Source organism: Girardinichthys multiradiatus, chromosome 22 (genome assembly GCF_021462225.1).
Source record: "Girardinichthys multiradiatus isolate DD_20200921_A chromosome 22, DD_fGirMul_XY1, whole genome shotgun sequence".
NCBI lineage: Eukaryota > Metazoa > Chordata > Actinopteri > Cyprinodontiformes > Goodeidae > Girardinichthys > Girardinichthys multiradiatus.
Window position 1 is genome coordinate 35505390 of NC_061814.1, and position 22354 is coordinate 35527743.

Here is a 22354-nt window from a genome sequence, read left to right on the forward strand (position 1 = left end):
ATCCTCTTTCTGCCTTATGCAATTTTATTGGCCACAAGAGGTTTTCTTCTGGCATCTTGACTTAAAGTTTTGTTGAAGCTGCATAATTTTTTTCAGAAGAATTAATACCCTTTGAACCTTTGAACATTTTGTCACCTTACATACAAAAGCTTCAGTATATTTTAATGGGGTCTTATGAGACAGATCCACACCAAGCAGGGCATAACTTTAAAGTGGAAGGAGAAGTATACATGGTTTTCAAATTTTCTTTTTACAAATGCAAATCTTAAAAGTGTGGAGTACATTTGTGTTCAACCCTTCTTATTCTGACACCCCTAAATAAATGCAGTTTAAACCAACTGCCTTCAGAGGTCACTTAATTAGCGAAAAGTCTCAGCCTATCCAATATTTGATCTCAGTATTAATAGGTTTGTTAGAAAAAAGCAGTGAACAAACAGCATCCCAAAGACCAAGGTACACAGCAGATGGGCCAGGGATAAATTTATGGAGAGGTTTAAAGCAGGGTTGGATTATAAAGCAATATCCCGAGCTTTTGACATCTCATAGGGTTCTATTCAATCCATATCCTGAGTGTAGCAGAACTCCAAAACTCCAAAACTAATCAGACATAACTGTCCACCTAAATGGAGTGCCAAACCGCATCTATGTTCCATCTAAAGTACGTTCCTGACTAATAGATTGGTTGCAGACAGCAAAATTTTCTGCCCATCCTGGTGTTAGTAGAACTATTGCTCTAGTTCAAAGGCGGTTTTGGTGGCCCTCGCTGCATAAAGATGTGAAAGAGTTTGTGCAGGCTTGTGCAATTTGTGCCAGAAATAAGTCCAGTAACCAGTCACCCGCAGGTCTTCTCCAACCTCTCAGCATCCCAAATCGACCTTGGTCTCACATAGCATTGGATTTCATTACTGGACTTCCCCTTTCCTCGGGTATGACAACAGTTCTCACAATTGTGGATCATTTCTCTAAGGCATGTCATCTCATTCCCCTCAGGAAGCTTCCGTCAGCCCTACAGACAGCCAAACTACTCGCTAAACATATGTTTTGTCTTCATGGGATCCCTCAGGACATTTTATCCGACCAAGGCCCACAGTTCATCTCGCAGGTTTGGAAACAGTTTTGTTTAGCTCTAGGAGCTAAGGTTTCTTTGACCTCAGGTTATCACCCTCAGTCTAATGGTCAAACCGAAAGATTAAATCAGCAACTGGAATCCACCTTACGGTGTCTCACATCCACAAACCCCTCAGATTGGTGCTCATACCTACCTTGGGTTGAGTATGCATTAAATTTACATGTTTCTTCAGCTACTGGACGTTCACCTTTTGAAGCTTCCCTTGGTTATCAGCCACCCCTGTTTGCTGCTGACAAACAAGGATATCACGGTTTCATCAGTCCACCAACATGTCCGCCGCTGCAGATCCATCTGGAACTTGACTATCCAAACCTTGCACTGCACTGCTGACCAAAACAAACGTTTCACTGACCGGAAATGCAGGCCTGCACCTGAATACCAGCCTGGACAGAAGGTATGGTTGTCAGCACGTGATATACCCCTTAAATCCATGTCTAGGAAGCTTTCGCCCCGTTTCATCGGTCCCTATGAGATTGAGACTGTGATTAGTCCCTCTGCTGTTCGCCTTTGGTTACCTGCTAGTCTTCGCATTCATCCTACATTCCACGTATCTCAGATAAAGCCAGTGGTCTCCAGAGACTCATTTCCTATCGACTGTCTTCGTTTGGATTCGCATCTAGCTGGCAGTTTCCTGCTACCTTCTGGACCAAGCCGCAAGGGTACCCTGTCCACCCTCCAACGTAAGCATCTGCACACCGAACTCATTCCTGTTTTGCTCCGAGCTCACACTGAACAGCACCCAAAGACCCTTCTACAAACCTGGATCCTGAATGCCTCTTCCCCTGGCGACCTGACCACACCTATTTAGTAAGCTGTTCTCTTGTTTGCATTAATTTCTTATTCTTAGTTCGACATTATTCAGTTCCCTATTTTTCAACAGTGCTCTTACCTTCTTCCCATACAGTTGGAGAATCATCCGTTACGTTCCTGATTATCTTTGTCACAATAAACATCCTTTACATATTCTGTTCTCCGGAGTGTTCTCTGTAAGTGGGTCAGATCTATTGCAAACAAAATGACAGAGATGGGGTTCAGGTTCATCTTACAGCAGGACAACAACCCTAAACATACAGCCAGAGCTACAACTGAATGGGTTAGATCAAAGCATTTGTGTGTTAGATCACACCTAGATCAGACCTTTAACCCAATTGAAACCCCTGGCATGAACTGAAAGTTGACATTCACAGATACTTTCCATCCAATCTGACCCAGCTTGAGTTATTTTGCTGAGAAGTCTATATGCTCTATCAAATAAAATCTCAATAAAATACTTTGAAAGTTGTAGTTGTAACAGGACAAAATGTAAAAAGTTGTAGGGGAATGAATATTTTTGTACATTACTGTACATCTTCTAATGGTAATTAATTAGAGGCTTTGTATTGCTGTTTGCTGAAAGAATCTTGGCAGTTGTTGACCTCTCTCGCCTCAAGTCTCTTTGATGCAGTAAACTAATCCATTTTGTCTTAGATATATTCCATTTATGCTTTTTTCTATACACTTAATCCATGCAGGGGGATGGGTGTTGCTGGTGCCTACCTACAGCAGTCGGTCAGCAGGTTGGCACAGTACCCCCTTGGACAGACCTGTCAGTTACCCCTAACATGCATTGTAAATGGTAGGAGGGACGGTTTCCACAGTGAACCTGTGCACTCAACACAGAAAGACCCCAGTTGGAACTTGAACCCGCAACTTTTGTGCTACAGGGCAACAGTACTAACAACTGCCACACTTTGCAGCCCATCTAAGCTGAATTAAACCTTTGGAAAGTTTGTGGCAAATTAGGACTCCTTATTGATTATGTGTTTGGGTTGTTAATGAATTAGGTAGTGAGGCTCCCACCCAACAGTGATTAACAAACCTGGCATACACAAACCTAACTCCACCCAGAACATAATCAGGCTGAACGTCAGTCCTAAGCAGCTTAAGGCACCAGGCTTGTAGGGGTGAAGACACAGACAGTCTTTCACTCTGCTCCACATGAGGCAGGATGCATTCCCATATCTGCTGCTTGCTCTTTGACATCTCCACTGCAAGGCAGTCTTCAGCATTCTGCTTTTTGCACCTACAGCACATATGAAGTGGATCCGATGATTTGACGATGAGCTGGGCTGAGTTTGCTCCTCAAGCTTCTCCTAATTTTCATGTTTGGCTTCTTTAATGAATTACTGATGTCCGAGGTGGGAAAGATTTCTGAACGTTGCTGAGCCCAGGCGCTTTCTGACTTCTTCGTACAGTGCTTTGGGACAGTTGAAGGCAAGCAGGACACCATGCCCAACATGCCCAATCTCAACAGTCTAGGAAAGCTGTGCAGCTCCAGCCGTAGCCACAGCGTCCACCGGGTCAACCGGGTTCGGGTGAAACGGAAGAGCTCGGTCAAGCGTATGTCCATCATTGAGGATGGACACGTGGCTGAAGTCCTCTACCTCATTCCAAAACAGTACGTGGAGCAGTTTCCATTCCTCAACCCAGACGACTATTACCTGAGTGAGAGGCTGAATGATGTCACTACAGGTAGGACAAGACTCCACCTTCAGCATCTGCCCATTCTATCTGTTCGTGGCCTGTAACAGTAACAATCTTTGTACGAACTTAAGTTATTTTTGGGTATATCTGCTGATTTAAAGTGAACTGTCACAATTTTGGTCAGGGATATAAAAGCTAGTTGACAATGAGCAGTAGCGCGTTTTGATATGGACGGAATGGCTCACTGCCCAGAGCAGCACGGCACAGGGCACAAGTCATCTACGTTGTAAATAGAACAAGTTTTCTGTTGCTTATACGGTATTTCCAGTCAATTGGGAATAAATCTGACTCACAGCTTCTTATTCTGCTAAATTAAAGGGCAATTTCATTTTTTGGGGGGGAATTTGGATTATATATACAGCCACATTCAATAAGTTACAATATTATTGAAAAATCTATTCATTTCAGTAACTCAGCAGGTGAAACACATTTTTTGAAATATTACACAAGATGATGTTTTCAAGTCTTTATTTCTGTTAAATAGGTTGATTTTCCACTTACAGTTAATTAAAAACATAATAGGCTGTTATTTACAAAAGGTACTTTTAATCTGACAAACAAGCCTCATCGGGAGTCATATTCCAATTAATTGAATATGACTGTAGATATATGTAAATATGCCTCTATATATTTATATCTTCACACCCATTTTTTTTTTTCTTTAACCCAAGACTAATATCAGATGGATCCATTTTGGTCTTTGTTGGAGGAGTGGGTGGGTGTGGTTTAGCAAGACGAAGAGGTCCGTAGAGGAAGGGGCTTGCTCAGGGCACCATTCATGCAAGAATCAACACTGATAGTAAGTGATTAGACCATAAATGATGAGTTTATGTGCATCAGTTACCTAACCAAAACGTTTGAACAATGCAAAAATATAGATTTGCTGTTAAAGTTGGGAATGAATTGCTCTCTTTTCAGTCATTATGTAAAGCAAATGCATTTGCGAGGACAGGTCTGCCCCTGCTGGACAACATCCAGGCGACAGGGTGGCTTACATCAGGATTACAGCACTGGGCACAAGAACAAATTAAGATTTGCAGATTTTACCCATTCTCTGACCTCAAGCCAGAAACAGCTGTAAAATTGTCATTTTTCTTTTGGCAAGTTGTTTTTCTGTAAACGAAAGAAGTAACTTCATTCTGTTTAAGAAATTAAAACTTGATTTGTTCAGAAACGACTTTTTAACTGCTTTTCATGCTCACTGCATTCTGCAAAAGCGTACCTTCTACTGCAGGCACCTGTAATAATAAATTAGCCTATATACAGTGCCTTGCCAAAGTATTCGGCCCCCTTGAACTTTTCAACCTTTTGCCACATTTCAGGCTTCAAACATAAAGATATAAAATTCAAATTTTTTGTGAAGAACAACAAGTGGGACACAATCGTGAAGTGGAATGAAATTTATTGGATGTGTCAAACCTTTTTAACAAATAAAAACCTGAAAAGTGGAGCGTGCAATATTATTCAGCCCCTTTACTTTCAGTGCAGCAAACTCACTCCAGAAGTTCAGTGAGGATCTCTGAATGATCTAATGTCCCAAATGACTGATGATGATAAATAGAATCCACCTGTGTGTAATCAAGTCTCCGTATAAATGCACCTGCTCTGTGATAGTCTCAGGGTTCTGTTCAAAGCGCAGAGAGCATCATGAAGACCAAGGAATACACCATGCAGGTCCGAGATACTGTTGTGGAGAAGTTTAAAGCCGGATTGGATACAAAAAGATTTCCCAAGCTTTAAACATCCCAAGGAGCACTGTGCAAGCAATCATATTGAAATGGAAGGAGTATCAGACCACTGCAAATCTACCAAGACCCGGCTGTCCCTCTAAACTTTCATCTCAAGCAAGGAGAAGACTGATCAGAGATGCAGCCAAGAGGCCCATGATCACTCTGGATGAACTGCAGAGATCTACAGCTGAGGTGGGAGAGTCTGTCCATAGGACAACAATCAGTCGTACACTGTACAAATCTGGCCTTTATGGAAGAGTAGCTAGAAGAAATCCATTTCTCAAAGATATCCATAAAAAGTATCATTTAAAGTTTGCCACAAGCCACCTGGGAGACACAACAAACATGTGGAAGAAGGTGCTCTGGTCAGATGAAACCAAAATCGAACTGTTTGGCCACAATGCAAAACGATATGTTTGGCGTAAAAGCAACACAACTCATCACCTTGAACACACCATCCCCACTGTCAAACATGGTGGTGGCAGCATCATGGTTTGGGCCTGCTTTTCGTCAGCAGGGACAGGGAAGATGGTCAAAATTGATTGGAAGATGGATGGGTCCAAATACAGGACCATTCTGGAAGAAAACCTGTTGGAGTCTGCAAGAGACCTGAGACTGGGACGGAGATTTATCTTCCAACAAGACAATGATTCAAAACATAAAGCCAAATCTACAATGGAATGGTTCACAAATAAACGAATCCAGGTGTTGGAATGGCCAAGTCAAAGTCCAGACCTGAATCCAATCGAGAATCTGTGGAAAGAGCTGAAGATTGCTGTTCACGAACGCTCTCCATCCAACCTCACTGAGCTCGAGCTGTTTTGCAAGGAAGAATGGGCAAGAATTTCAGTGTCTCAATGTGCAAAACTGTTAGAGACATACCCCAAGAGACCTGGAGATGTTTGAAGACTGAAATGTGAATGTGGCAAGAGGTTGACCAGTTAAAGGGCGCCGAATACTTTTGCAAGGCACTGTATCATTTTTACTGAATTTGTCTATATATTTTCAATTGGATGGAGATCCTATTCCAAAAGCTTGGTGTTAATCTGCTTTAGTCAACACCAGTTCCTGTTCGAACATCAGTTTGTGTCCAGGGTTTCAATGGTCTGTTGATTTAAGGTGAAGTAAAATAATTTGGAGGTACTCCTCTTCCTTCATTATTTCAGCAACTTTGTGGAATCCATCAATACCACAGAATTCAAAACAGACCCTTAGCATGATGGTACCACTGCCATGCTTGACAGTTGGTACAGTGTTCTTAGGTTTCAAAGCTTCACATTAAGTCCTTTAAACGTTTTTCCCATTATTGTGGCCAAAAAGCCAATTATTTGGCCAATCTGACTATAAAACCTTTCTCCAGAATGTTTTTGGCTTCTCCATGTGTACACCAGCAAATTTCAGTCGATTCAGTTCAATTTCACTTCGATTTTGGAGCAGGCGCCTATTTTTTGTAAGGATCCTCTCTGCCATTTGCATTATTTGATTCACTTTACCATGGACATGTTGGGATTATGAATCTGAGAATATTATTTAATATTAATATTTTAATATTTTATCAAATAATATTTTGGTCTGTTAAGGGTTGTCCTGTGAATCCAGCCCAGTAAGGCGATGGTATTAGGACAAAATAGAAAGGTGTGAGACGAGCTCTGACATTATTGAACAGCATAAACTCTGCACATATATGGAATGAATTCACACAATTTCTTAAAATACAAGAATTTATTAACAAAAATAAGTCAACACAAAGTCAAACATATTTCACTTAACAAACCCTTTACTATGCTAAAACAATCCAACTAAACTACCAAGCAGAATTAAAGAATAAGGAAGACTAATCGACTATGTACAATATAAACAAGTTGATTAAAGATGATTGAAATCATGACCAAAAAGAGTGATGCAACATTATCATGCAATGTTATTTATGTTTGAGAACCAAGGATTATCTTGAAGAATCTGGAAATGAAGTTAAGTTAGTCTTGGAACCAACTTAGGCAATAATCAGCAAACGTTTAGACAACCCTTCACAATGCAAGATCAGATAAAATATTATTTTAATAAAATAATGTTTTAAATAATGATCTGCTGAATAAAACCAACCTCCTGGATGACTAATTCTCAACGGTGTCTCCATAGCTGCCTTTATTTACTAAAATAATATTTAAAGAAATGTTATTAAGGATGTATTTTGGAAAAGCCAAATCTTTCTGGAGAAATGGGGCTTAATGGTGTTTACTTAGTTATCAGGTTGTTAGTTGAAAACTAAAAACCTTTCTGTTAAATATTCTTTAGCACCAGAATCAAACACACCTTTAAAATACCAGGGTTAATAAAAGGGTTAAAATGCATAAGCGCGGACGGCGCGTTATGAGCAATGTTCTGTTGTAAATCACCCTTTACTAAAGTTTGTCTTAACTTTAAAACATACAAAGAACACAACCTGAACACGTGTGCTGCAGATATTCTGCCAGCACCAAGATAGCTGAGTTCAACACAAACAAAACCAAACTTCATAAAATGAAAAACATTTAGATCATTTCAATCTAAATCACTTCTATGTTATTCTGCCCAAACACTTAACCTCATGAACTATGGTGAGGAACGTTGTCCAAGGCGGAGAAGTTTGAAGAAATGTCCACAGTCTTTAAACGGTTAGCTACAGCTAACCTCCTTAGCTGTGGGAGTGGCGGCTGTTCTGTCGGTCGGTCTGTGAACAAACGGTTAGCTTTTAGCTAACCTCCGTGGCTGTGGATGAAAGACGGCCCATTCTGTCCGCCAACCACACTGCATGTTACCGTAACCACGGTGATGGGGTCTCTGCTGGTTTCCTTCCAGACTGGGAGACCGCTCCGCTTGGCTTCGTAGAGACCGCTTCTCTGTAGGGAACTTCTCTGGGACAGTTTGCTTCTGCAGGCCTCTGAGAGAAAGTAAGCAATTCTTACACCTTAATTTCCCCGTTCATGAATGAAAACACCAGATACACAGACAGTATTTCATTCGTACTTAACTTTGCATATGATCGATGATCGTATGACATCCTTGGATCCAGTTGAAGAGTTTATGTCTTTTTGCCAGCAAAGAGACATCAGCGCGCTTGTCTCCCCTATCCGGTCCCTCTCGAAGGCTGTGTGGAAGAGATCGGTTTGTTGGAGAGGGCTGCTCTTATACAGACAGTGGCATCATGGGAAGTCTGCTGCTACCCCACCTTTCCTCAGTTGCTGGAAGTCAGTTAAATGCGATTTATTTTGAAAGTTCAGGAAAGTCTGTACTGGAGTTTAATGTTGAAATTTAATGTTGACCCATGGCTGGGTCCCAACAGACAGTAACTATGGTGTTCCAGCACCTTCCTGCTCATGGCATGCCTCATCCTTGTGGTTTGTGGGTTGTTCTTGAACATCCTATGACAATTTCCTTTCTTCTAAGGTTGACAGTCAGTGTCAGATAGTTCATACCTATTTGGTATTGCAACAAGGAAAATGATCCAAAGACGGATCAAAAGCTGGTTTTGGAATTGGTAAATCAGGCTATAGTTAAGCTTCTGGAATGGTCCAAAGCACCGACCTCAAGCATGTTGAAGATTTGGCAAAATTATAGCAGAGGTTTGTTTATGGCCGCAGAAAGAGATTGGTCAATGCAAAGCTTGGCAAGGGACATATTAGAAATTAGTCGTATGTATTATTTTATAATTGCGGTTGTTTGTTTGATTTCCAAACAAGAAAATAAATGCTTCAGATACATAAATAAAATCCCCCAATTAATGATTGAGACATTAAGCCTATTATGAGGAAATAAACTCCTGATGCCACTGTACCTTATTCCATTTTATTATTGGAGTGACTTATCCTGCTTTCAAAATAGAATAATGCTCCTGCCAAATATAGATACAAATAAAAAATTATTTGACTGCTCAAACAAAGAATGCAATTTTTTGGCAGTAGCGGTTCTTGCATAAATGGCAATCCGAGGCAATCCCTATATCGCTACCTAACCAATCAAAATGCAGGAAATCATCTAAGACTCCCTATTATCAGCAGCAAGCAGGGGGCACCAAATTCCTGGTGATGCACATGCATAAAAGCAATTGAAAGCTTATTTAAGGTGGAACTGACAGATAAGACATTTTTTTATCTGGTGGTTGTGTCCCTATCCAATACCACCCTGGGCAGCAGCCCATATGGCCCATATGAATTTGCAGGAGCAGCAGAATAGCAATGACAATGCAGCCACGGCAAAAAAAGTTTGTGAGAGGTGAAGCTGGCTGCACTTGTTTGCACTCACCAAGGTGATGCTGTGTTGTAGCCAGTTTAAAAATAGCTGCGAGCCGATGAACTGGTTATCCAACGTCAGACAATTTACTCTGTGCTTGTCAAGAGTCAAGGAGCTCCTCCAAGTTATTTCTCTTTTCCTTTTCTTATCAGCCTCTATGTGTGTGAGTATAATTGCCTCATGCATTCCAAGACCCTTAAATAATCAACGCAGGGAATAACTGTGGAGCCTGTCCACACAAAGCACTGTTGTTACTCTACATGTGACCTGGCATCATCGTGCCAGTTTAGCTTATTCTCAGTACTCAGCAGTCCAGAAGCCATGGCTCAAACTGTGTGGTTTCTTTCACTGAAATGATTAAGTTATCACTGCAGGGGTTATTAATGGACAGTCAGATGTGAATGTAAAACATGTAAAACATGTAAAACACAGCAGAAACCTTTCACCCAAGGATAATTGCTGCTCTTTGCAAACTCCTTGTAGTCTGAACGTCCTTCAGCTTGGGTGAAAATTATTAAGAGGCAGGATGATAATGGGCCTCTTATAGCAGACAGAGTAACAAGATATTTTTGAGTTGCTGTTAGTGGCTGCACTAGACTACTCCCACATTTCACTGAGCTTCTCAAGGCTTTACACACTGCTAAAACACTTTGCTGTCTTCATAATAAAAAAGGGTGGAGTGCAGGAAGAATGTTCCACCAAGAGCTGTATTTTTACCATTAACCTCACTGACAAGTCTCCATTGCCTGATGTCTTGCCGAAACAAATGCACGCTTTTGGGTTTCCAGAAGGTGGCAGAGTTTTTAATTACACTGAATGAAGGCTCTCTGAATGCATGATGAGATGCTGCATCAGCAGATACAGAGAAGGTAACTGCTGACAAACTCCTTCTCTTTAAAGTACAAATGAATCAGTAACCACTTGGCCTGACGAATTTATATTTTCCTAGTTGTGTCCACAGAGTGGATTGTTTACCGGACAAATTGTTTTCTCTCCACAGAGCAATAAGGCAAATCTTTACAGTCTGCATGTGTTGGACTCAGGGTTAAACTTGGTTTTAAAAGAGATTAATTTTTCATCTTGCAAGTGTTGTTTATTTCTTACATTTTCTTTATTTTAAATAAAGACATATAAAGATAAGCATCAGTTTATCAACAGGACTGGAGTGTTATTTGGTATGTAATGCTATGTAATTGGAAAGTTAAAAAACAACAACAAAAAACCAAATTGTTCTTAACACAAAGGTCATGCCAGGGGTCACGATGAGTCTAACATGCAACCGTAGAAGGCCACTTTTGCTCTCCAATGAACAGACAGGATTGGACTGTGCCCAAACGAGAATTTTTATTGGAGTTGAAGCTGGCATTTCTGGGTGCTGATTCTCAGTGCTAACCACAATTAAATTAATAAACCTTAGATTTTGTTCTTATCACTGTGGCCCTGATGATATTCAGAACAACCAGTTATTCATTCATTTGTTGAAGTACCTTACTTTTAGTTACCAGTCTCAGTGGTGTAATTGGTGTAGTTTTCAACTTGTGAGTCTATATTTTAGTCCATCTGTCAACCCATTGTTCTCTGCTTATCTAATATCTGGAAGTCACAGGTCCAGAATGTAAACCCTGTCCTTAGTGCCACTCTCCAGCCCATTCTAGGTGATCCAAAGGTGTTTCCAGGACAGAAGGTATATATATAGTCTTTCCATTCCAGAGTTCTGGGTCTTTTCCAGGGTCTCCTCCCACTAAGAAGTGCCTCCATAGGCAGGAGGCATCCTTATCTGATTCCCAAATCACCTCATCTGACTCTCTTTAAGGTGGATGAGCAGCATTTTTACTCCAAGCTCCCCTTTAGATGAAGGAGTTCCTCTCCTGATTTCTATGGTAGGGCCCAGCCACCCTACAAAGGAAGATCATATCATCTGCTCCAATCGAGTATTTGGTTCTTTTGGACATGATTCAAATCTCTGTAGGTGAAGGTTGGAAATTAGAAGCAAGGTAAACTGAGAAATTTCCACCTTTTTCCAGTAAAAAAATTGCCTCAGATCTAGAGGAGCTCTCTTATATTCAGCTGTGAACCGCTCCAGTGTGCACTTCAGGTCATGACCCGAAGATGCCAACAGAACCACATCAATCTGCAAAAAGTAAAGATGAGACCCTGAGGTTCTAACTCTTCTTTTTATATTTTAATATAGGGTGTTTTTTGAAAATCCATTGGTGTAACAACGTGTTAGATATGATAGTAATCTACAATCTTTTTTAATAGTCTTTATCTGACATATTTACCTTAAATCAAATGTTCTAGATATGTATCTGTGCTAAAAATAACATTTGGTTCTTTTTTTTATTGACTTTTACAGCTTCCCAAAGTTAGTTGTAATAATTTGTATTTGCAACTCCTCATATGAGATACTTCATTTTATTTTGTTTTATATTTTCCCAAGGTAAGTTATTGCTAGCTAACTTGTGTGATATAGATCAATATTGGTGACATGAAGTTTCCTGATTTAAATGTAAACTATGATTGTTAAATAATAACTATAAATTCAAAGTCAAAGTTTATTTATGCAGCACTTTTCATACACAAAGAAACACAATGTGCTTTCCATCAAAATTCAATGAAATACTCCTATTTTTTTTCATTAGATTAAATAAAATTCCCTTTTTTAATATGTTTAATGAACTTGATTGATTTTTAGATATTATTTTTCCTCACATTTTTGTTAACTAAATGCTAAATGAACAGAAAATTAAATAGTTATCTTCATGTGTAAGATGTAATATATTCACACCTATCATGCAGTTTAATATGTTAGTTTAGTTCATTATTTTTTGTTTTATTTTGTGTTTCTACATTGATGGATATTACTTAAATTCAAAATTACTCATATATTTAGTTGAAAATAATTGTATATAATTACATTTTTACATTAAAATATGTTTTATTCATTAACTCACTTAAGATGTCTCTTTATCATATATTTTTAAATTCAGAATGACTCAAGTATTAATTTTATTTTAATAATTATTATTTCTTTGTCATTATTACTTTATTATTTAAATTTTACTATAATTTTAATAATTATTATTTTAGTAAAAATATCTTTCATCACTCTGTGCTAAATGTTGAGAAACAAGTGGCGAAATATTTATATGTAAGATGCTATAAATTCACCCATCAAGCCGCATAAATTGTTAATTTGTTCACTTATGCTGTTTCCTCATTAACAGATATAGTTTAAAGACAATATATAATAACTCAATACAAAAACAAAATCTCAGATATTAATTTCACTTCTGCATTTTTAAAGTGTCTCCCTACCTGAAAGTGCAAAATGAAACTTCAGAAAAATAACTTTTATACAGAAGTTGTGAAATTCACATTTATGCAGTCTAAATTTTATTTTAGGGGGGGGGGGGGGGGGGTTGTCACACAGCAGCAGCAGCCACTTTGTTGCAACAATGAGGAAGAGGCTGACACAACAGAGGGGCTGGGAGAGAGGGAGCAGGAGGGGAGGAGTAGGGAAGAGTGGGAGGAGGAGGAGGAAGTATAGGAGAAAAGCAGGCAGTCAGGAGGCAAACCCCACGCTGTCGCTGTGTTTTCGGAAGGAGAGCTTAGAAGCGGCTACACCTCTCTTTCTTTCTGTCTCTGTCTCTCTAGTCCTCTGGAGTCTTGTCTCTTTTTTTCCTTATTTTGTTAGCTCTTCGATCTTGACTATAAAAAGGTTCTTGCAGCTCCTGTGTTACTGCCAGCTGATGGTCAGAGCATTTTCTGCTGCAGCTGTAGCTGGATTCAAATGGTCATGGTCAAAGAAAAAGGTACCTCTGCACATATGTGTGTTTTTATGGCATCTGTTTTGCTTGTCATGCTCAGTATTGATGTTGTCGGTGTTAACACAGATTTGCAGCACTATCTTTGACTTAAGTGAGATTGAAGTATATTGATGTCTTAATATCTGATTGCATTTTTGGTAGCATTAAACCTTTTTCGTAACATGAATATGGGTTTCTTTGAAGGGGGAGTTGTGCTTGCAGCTTCAATAATTATTCACAAAATGTTACATATGAAGCTTTAACACAGCAACATATTCCCTATGAGTAGCTGACATGAACATGCTACGCCCTTTAAACTGCTGCTTGGCTTTGAGTGTGCTTAATTTGGCGGCAGCAGACTTTATGTTAATGTTATTGGAACAAAGCATCGGAGGAGCTTCATGTTAAACGATGAGAACCTCATAGCCATGATGTGATCGTTCCTGGTTTAGTCAGCTCCTCTTTGTATGGAATAAAAGGTTACAAGATGAAAAGTGGAGCACCAGTGTTGGGAGGCACACTGCGCAGAGCTACAAACCTGCACTCTCTGTCATCTCCTCTCTCTCTCTATCACTCTGTCTGCAGGAGTTGTCATGGTAACCCTCTAAAAGATACACTCCATTGTTGTCATCAGTGGCCCCATTCATGGCGTCCCGTTAAAGAAAAAAAAAGGTGATTGTTCCTGTCTATAAACAGAGGTCACCCAGCTGTGTGCGATGAATTAGGTGAAGTCAGGAGGGGCCATTGTTCAGAGTTGTTAACATCGCCTGGATTTGACCAGGATGTGTGGTCCAGAGATGCACCATTGTTTGTCAGAACGACTCTCGAGCAAGCAGCAATGTAGAAGAGTTATTTTCGTCGTGAAGAAATCGGAATGTTTAAAATATTTCTGGGCTGAAGAAGTAGAGACAGTTTGTTGCTCACATTATTGGAAATTGATGGAAAAGTTATTAATCACAATAAGAAGCGATTCAACTAACAGGGTAGCTATAGAATCTGGTAAATAATGTAATTTCATTGAATTAAAAATAGAGAGTTGTAAAGTATTTGTTTCTCCTTTGTTCACTTTATTCCCTCTTCAAATTTCAAAGTGATCCATCCATCCATCCATCCATCCACAGACTCTTAGGGTCTGTGAGCTTTTTAGAGGTTCCATGTTTGAAGCCTGACCACTGTAAAAGTATTGACCATAGATTCACAGTGAAGTTTTAGAGTTATGCTTTAAAAATGGTTTTTAAAAAAGTAACCCTGAAGTTTTAAGCCTGGAAAAGGTTTGAAATTAAACATATGTAAGAATCGTGGATTCAGCACAAAGTCCGAATCGTGAATGGAATTTGTTTGCTGTATTTTTATGTTTGTAAGTTCAAAAGCCACAAAATTAATGTAAGCTCTCAAAGAATGTATATTTGCCCCCCTGTAAAAAAAACCGCATCAGCATCATAAAATGGGGTTACAGTTATTTTTGACAGTTTCCAGTGAGTAGGTCTGTTTATGCATTTGACCGCGCACACTGAAGGCTAGAGGCAACGTCCAGCTCTGAATCTATTCCCTTGATGTGGTCCGACTAGCCACAAACAAACGGCCCTCGTGGTTGACTTCCAGTACTGGCAGAACTTCTGTAACCTCTGGCTCCCACATGTTCCTTTTTTCAGACTCCCTCTGGAGGTTTTCCATAGTTGTAAGCAGCTACTTTATCTGGACATCGTTGGGATTGGTTGATAGAAAGAGGTCTACATTTAGAGAGCTTTTCTTGTCCTTTCATTTGTGCAGATCTACCATAGAAACTTTGTGTCTTCAACGAATCTCATACTGCAGCCTTTTTTAACTTTGAAATTAACAGGTTAACTAAAGACCACAATAACCAAGCTTAATACAGATGTAGCCTTCTAACTTGGGGTACAACAACACAACTGGCTCATAAAACGACACAGGTACACGTATCAAGTTTATACAAACAAGGTTTGATTTTAGCAATATTTTGAGGAAATCTTTAAAGCTCTATGGTTCCTTTTTTTTGTTTATTGAGCCACAGTCGTCCCAAACAAATCTGTAATTTTTCTACTCACATTCACTACTTCAGTTTCTCAATTTATTTACCTTGGTAGTTCAGGTGTGACTATACTCCATATATTGGGTTTTTAAATGGTTTTCTCATTTTAAGTTGGTAATAATGCCAAAACACCTTTAAAAAGTTGGCTTTTTGTATTTCAAAACTGTAATAACAGTTTTATAAATATTACCCTGTTCATGGAAGGATTATCCAGTTCAGTTTTAAGCAGTCTATAGTTTAGAGTTTTAACCAGATAGGATCAGATCCAGTTCAGACTGGAAAACTGATGTTAGCAGCTAATGGTTAGCCAGGTGCAGTGTTGTCAAAGGACTTTCAGATCATTTGTATGTTTCCTGTCACTCTGTCAACAATTTTTTTTCTAATGAGTAATAAAACCATTGCCACGAAATTGATTTAAAAAGTAGTGCGGACTTCTTCAGTGCTTTGGGAACCAAGTGTTGCCGGCCAAACAATAAGACTTCAGTTTGATTAGAAATATTGTGATGTTTATATGACAAGATCTCATTACACCCCTGCTATCTACCTATTTTCAAACTCAAGATCTAACAGTCTCTTTTGGTTAATTTAACCCTATTTTATTCACACATTTTTAGTGTAAGACAACTTTAAATCCTGTTTTCTTGACCTACACTCGATATCATGTGAATGTGGCCTTTTCTTTTTGAGCAACAATGACCAGAAGTGTAGCTGTCTCCAGTGATTTTTATTTTTGGAGAGGGCTGCAGACAACTGCATTGGTGCCTCATCTTTGAAGCTTGCCTGTGTCTACACCCTGAAGAAGGAGCTCAACCACTTTTCACAGGCAGCAGTGCAACACGCAGTGTTTGTACAGCTGGCACACAGCACCGGAATATACAGATGAGATAAGTGTTCTGTCATAGAACGACTGAACCCAACAAGCTAAAAACAAACGGGTGACATGAGAGTCATGTAAAAGGAATGCCGACTGCCACACACTGTGGGCTCTAGTTTTGTTGTGTTCACAGTTTGTACCTTCAATTCATAACCATGCATTGCCATTTTGTCCCTTCTGCTCCCACTGCATATCTATAAACAAACTATTTCATACCTGTAGTTAAACTGGGGTTTTGGGAAATTGGCTCCTTAATCATTGTGTACCTTTCCAGTAACTGTCTTTTAGGATCCAACCTTTTCTTGTACAAAATACTGTGGTCAACCACTGTACATTTCATAATTACCATGCATCAGTTCGTACCCACTAGGGAAAGTATTCAATTAAAATCAATTGTCTGAGTTCTACCAATAGCCTACTGTAAGGAAATGTGATAATATGTCTCCCGTGAACAACAGCAGGAGGTGGCTCATAGTTTTTCTGGTTTGATCAAAAGTATCTGAACCAACATAAGTTGGAATTGAGTATAATACTATTTATCTCTGTAATTCATCAAAAATATTTGACTACAAAAGCAAAAATAAGTACTTGGATACAAAATGTTTTGTTTACAAGTATGAAATGCAAATAGGAAGGCACAAACTGGCAATGTGTGATTATGAATTAGACACTTAATCAGAATCAGAATCAGAAAAGCTTTATTGCCAAGTACGTTTTTGGACATACAAGGAATTTGTTTTGGCGTAGTCGGTGCAATACAGTACAAATTAAACATCTAGCAAGGGCAGCGCCTGTGAGTGGGCAGCAAAGCCTCGGTGACCCGTCCCCCCCTTGTCTTGTGTCATGATGTATGTTTGGATGGGTTGTACTGGAATTCTAATTTCCCCTCGGGGATCAATAAAGTATCTTTGAATTGAATTTGAATTGAATTGAATAAACATATCTACAATATAATATAAATATATGTGCACAGTTTTAAGTGAGTGAGAGTAAATATAGAGCAGTATTGGGTGCGAGAGTAGTACAACAGTGCAGATGATCAGTGTGCAAGTATGGCAGTGCAAGTAAAGCAGGAGTCCAAGCTGAGCGTTAATGTAATGCATAGAGTTGCAAGTTACAAGTGTCCTGTCAGCAAAAAAGGGGGGGTGTGGGGGAAAGGGAGAGTGTCAGGGTGGTTTCCGGGCTTTGTTAACAAAGCTGGTGGCAGATGGGAAAAAACTGTTCTTGTGGCGTGAGGTTTTGGTCCGGATGGACCGCAGCCTCCTGCCAGAGGGGAGAGTCTCAAAGAGTCTGTGACCGGGGTGGGAGGGATCAGCCAGAATCTTCCCTGCCCGCTTCAGGGTCCTGGAGGTGTACAGTTCCTGGAGCGACAGTAGACTGCAGCCAATCACCTTCTCAGCAGACCGAATGACACGCTGCAGCCTGCCCTTATCCTTGGCTGTAGCAGCGGCGTACCAGATGGTGATGGAGGAGGTGAGGATTGACTCAATGATGGCTGTGTAGAAGTGCACCATCATAGTCTTTGGCAGGTTGAATTTCTTCAGCTGCCGCAGGAAGAACATCCTCTGCTGGGCTTTCTTGATGTGGGAGCTGATGTTTGGCTCCCACTTGAGATCCTGGGAGATGATGGTTCCCAGGAAGCGGAAAGATTCCACGGTGTCAATTGTGGAGTCACAGAGGGTGATGGGGGCAGGTGGGGCTGGGTTCTGCCTGAAGTCCACAACCATCTCCACTGTCTTTAGAGCGTTGAACTCAAGGTTGTTCTGACTACACCAGTCCAACAGATGGTCCACCTCCCATCTGTACGCGGACTCGTCACCATCACAGATGAGTCCGATCAGAGTCCGCAAACTTTAGAAGCTTGACAGACTGGTGACTGGAGGTGCAGCTGTTGGCGTACAGGGAGAAGAGCAGAGGAGAGAGAACACAGCCTTGGGGGGAACCATTGCTGATGGTCAGGGAGTCAGAGACGTGCTTCCCCAGCCTCACGCGCTGCTTCCTGTCAGACAGGAAGTCAGTGATCCACCTGCAGGTGGAGTCGGGCACACTCAGCTGGGAGAGCTTGTCCTGGAGCAGAGCTGGGACGATGGTGTTGAAGGCAGAGCTGAAATCCACAAACAGGATCCTGGCGTAGGTTCCTGTGTAGTCCAGGTGCCGGAGGATGAAGTGAAGGGCTAAGTTGACTGCATCGTCTACAGACCTGTTGGCTCTGTAGGCAAATTGCAGGGGGTCCAGGAGGGGCTCGGTGATGTCTTTTAGGTGTGAGAGCACAAGGCGCTCAAAGGACTTCATCACCACAGAGGTCAGGGCGACGGGTCTGAAGTCATTAAGCCCTGTGGTCCTTGGCTTCTTGGGAACAGGGACGATGGTGGAAGACTTGAAGCAGGCTGGCACATGACATGTCTCCAGTGAGGTGTTAAAAATGTCTGTGAAGACTGGAGACAGCTGATCAGCGCAGTGCTTCAGGCTGGCTGGTGAGACTGAATCCGGTCCAGCAGCTTTCTGGGGATTCTGTCTCCTGAAGAGTTTGTTGACGTCCCTCTCCTGGATGGAAAGAGCCGTCCCCGGCGTGGGTAGGGGGCTGGTGGGGGGGAACTTCAGGGTGGGGGTTGGAGGTGCCAAGGCCCCTCTTGAGGTTGGGGAGGTGGGGGTGGTGGATTGTGGCTGCAGCTGTTGGGGGGCGTCGTGGGGGATGGTTGCAGGACTGTCCCTTTGTCTTTCAAAGCAGCAGTAGAACTCGTTCAGGTCGTTGTCGAGGCGTCGGTCGTTGATGGAGTGGGGGGCTTTCGGCTTGTCATTGGTGATCTGCCTGAGCCCTTTCCACACAGACGCAGAGTCGTTGGCTGAGAACTGGTTTTGGAGCTTCTCAGAGTACAGTCGTTTGGCCTCTTTCACTGCCTTGCCAAACTTGTACTTAGCCTCTCTGTATATGTCTTTGTCCCCACTCCTGAAGGCCTCTTCCTTATCCAGTCTTAACCTTCTGAGTTTGGCTGTGAACCAGGGTTTGTCGTTGTTGTAACTCACCCTGGTGCATGATGGTACACAGCTGTCCTCACAGAAGCTGATGTAGGAAGTCACAGCCTCTGTGTACTCGTCCAGACTGATGGTAGTAGTCCTGAACACATCTCAGTTTGTACAGCCTAAACACGCCTGGAGATTCTCCACAGCCTCACTGCTCCACTTCCTTGTCGTCCTCACAACAGGTTTGCAGAGCTTTAGTTTCTGCCTGTATGCAGGAATCAGGTGGACCATGATGTGGTCGGATTGGCCCAGTGCAGCACGTGGGACGGCGTGATAAGCGTCTCTGATGGTGGTGTAACAGTGATCCAGAATGTTGTCCTCTCTGGTCGGACATTTTAAACCTTTTGATATCCATTTATTTTCCTTGATAGGTCAGGATTATAAGACATTATGGAGATAAATAGTTAAACCAAACGCTCAAATCGCTTGTATATATGTCAGCATAATTGTATAATATATTTTGAATCTTTTATAGATATTGGTTAACATTTACACTGGTTGTATTCTTGACATTCGATTTGTGCAGTTGATTCTTATAAATTATGACAGATTATGACCTCTGATCAAACCAAAGCAATTCTAAGGGAGTTGTGGTTCTATTTACCCGACTGTCATTTCGTGCTCCCATTTTAAACCAACTCCTTACCTTTTCTTTATCAATTCTGTCTCTATTTTGTACACGTAAACAAATAATTTAATACTCATATACTCATTAAACCATGTCCTGGTTTATTTTTTTTTATTTTGAAAATAAAAAATAATTAAAAAACTTACATCTCACATAGACTGTCAGCAGAATATAAACAATTACTTTAAAGAGTCGACTTTGAATTGGTGCATGGTCCATAGAAAACGTTCTGTCATATTTGGCGTTGTTTTCTACCCCAAAAAATGTTCAGTACAAAAAGTTAGAAGCAGCAAAAAGGGCAAAACGACCAGTACCTTCTATTTTTTCTCAGTTATGTATACACATTTCCTTGCCGTAGGTTATAGAAAATGACTTCCAATGTTCAGTTGTAATAGGTAATAAGTCTTCCTGTTGGCTACAAATTGATGAATTAGTTTATCCGAAAAAACCTCTGACGAATATTTCACTTTCATACCCCAAATAAATTCAGGAAAAGTCCAAAAGGCCCAACCAACTTACCTGAAAAAGCCAGAAGCAAAATAACCAAAAGGTATGAAATAGCAATGGGGAGAAATGACCAGCACCTTCTGAGTGAACTCCTTCCGGTACTTCATTAGTCATGCATCCACATTTCAATACAGTAGATTGTGAGTAGAATTAAATTATTTTATACTGTCGATTGTTAAGGTGGGTACCAATTGACACATGGTCTTTATAAAACACCCCACAGTAGATTGTAATGGACATACCTGAAAAAGTCAGTTGCAAAACCTCCAAAACATATGATTATACTATTTCTTAGAGTTATATAACCAAATTTGTTTAGAGTAGATTACAGTAATTTAAATAATTGGCTGTCAAAGTACAAAGTGTCAACGTGGTGGATATGAAATGATGCATGGTGTATATGACCTGTGACCATTGCAGATACCTCTATTTTGTGCCTGAAAAAGTTTGGAATAAAATAACCAATATTAAAGAAGTACAAATGATGAAGGGGTGAAAGGATCAACAGCCCATATTGTGCAAGTCAACAAACATCTTTTCACTCGGTGAGATTGGCACAGGAAATACATCCAGACAATGGGGCCTATACAGTCTGTGAAAGAGCCAAGGCCTTTATTAGCTTCTCTTCAAACACAATGACTTCTGCAGTTCATGAAGCCAGCATTGTCTCCTCTCAGATAAATGGCTATACTGGAAACCCTTCTCTCTGTTTAACAGGGAATTATTATGAATGTATACCTGCCAGCGACTTAAATTGTGTAGTGTTGCTCAAACATAGAGAGCAGGTCGTTATTCAAAGCTAAGGTCCCAGAGGATTACTTATTAAAGGTTAGGGGGGCCTGCTAGAGGCTGAGAGGGTTCCCCCTCCTCTTCCTACAGTTTTTGCTCCATGTTTGAAGTGCTTTGTCTGGGATGTTGGTGGCAGGGCAGAAGAAAGTAGATCCATACATATTCATGGGGGGGAGGAGTTAAGAGCTCCTCTTTTTATCTGGGTGATAAAAGGCTCCACCACCCCTTACCTCCCAAAGCACATGCTCGTACCCATGCTTGAAATATTATTAATTGGATATCATGGTGAGACTTATCTGTGCCCCTTTGATGCTCTTTGCTGCCAAGACTCCCTCTGGAATATTCCATCTGAGTGTTTGGACTGGGTGATTATAGGGGTAAAAAGTCTGTTTGTGTCTGCTTCATTGTATATGAAGTGGACTCAGAGATGACTGCTCTTATCCCTCTCATTGTGTATTTTTTACTTTGGGTCACAAACTCCTGATAGCCATCAAACACATGCTGATGTACATTTGGAAACTCTTATGTCTGCAACTCTAAACGTAATAAGGGAAAAGAGCAGTTGAATATTTTATGAAGTCTTCTCCTTTTTATGCCTTTTTGTTTTATGGAATTCCCCCTCTCCCAGTGCATTTCCTAACTTCCTGCTATGGTTTTGCTTTCCTCTGGATTCATGGCAAGACATTAAGGCAACAAATTCAGAATCCTCCTCAGGCAGTCCTGAGCTCTACGACAATAACCACAATCCATTGTGCTTTTCATTTGGGGTCGGGGTACTCGTTTCAGAAAAAAAAAAACTGTCCTACGGGGATTCAACACTTCCCTGCGAACATCATCTGCAGCATTTTTTATTGCCAATGCAGCTAAGCTGTGGTTAAATGGCTTGGGGGGCTGGGTGTTGGAGAGGGCAGCCCCCTTCTTCTGGGCCTGGCTTTGGGATTCCACGTTAGTTATTGTTTCCTCAGCAGCAGGATTCTCTGTGTATTCATTGTGAGTTCAGCCTCATATTTGTCACTTCATCTGGT

The 22354-nt window shown here is 40.7% G+C and overlaps 1 protein-coding gene across 18 annotated transcripts in view; it reads left to right on the top strand.

The window, feature by feature from the left end:
• The window catches only part of LOC124858653 (actin-binding LIM protein 1-like), an 89331-nt gene that overhangs the window by 23233 nt on the left and 43744 nt on the right, over positions 1–22354 (top strand). For 3 of the 18 annotated variants that reach the window (XM_047350764.1, XM_047350770.1, XM_047350768.1), the window contains exon 1: positions 3139–3640. The exons of 3 other annotated variants lie outside the window; for them this stretch is intronic. In XM_047350764.1, the coding sequence (XP_047206720.1) occupies positions 3397–3640 (244 nt within the window). In that variant the 5' untranslated portion in view covers positions 3139–3396. Of the gene's footprint in view, positions 1–3124; positions 3641–13205; positions 13467–22354 lie in introns of those variants that run through there. 12 more of the 18 variants (XM_047350753.1, XM_047350756.1, XM_047350754.1 and 9 more) reach the window with 9 other exon arrangements.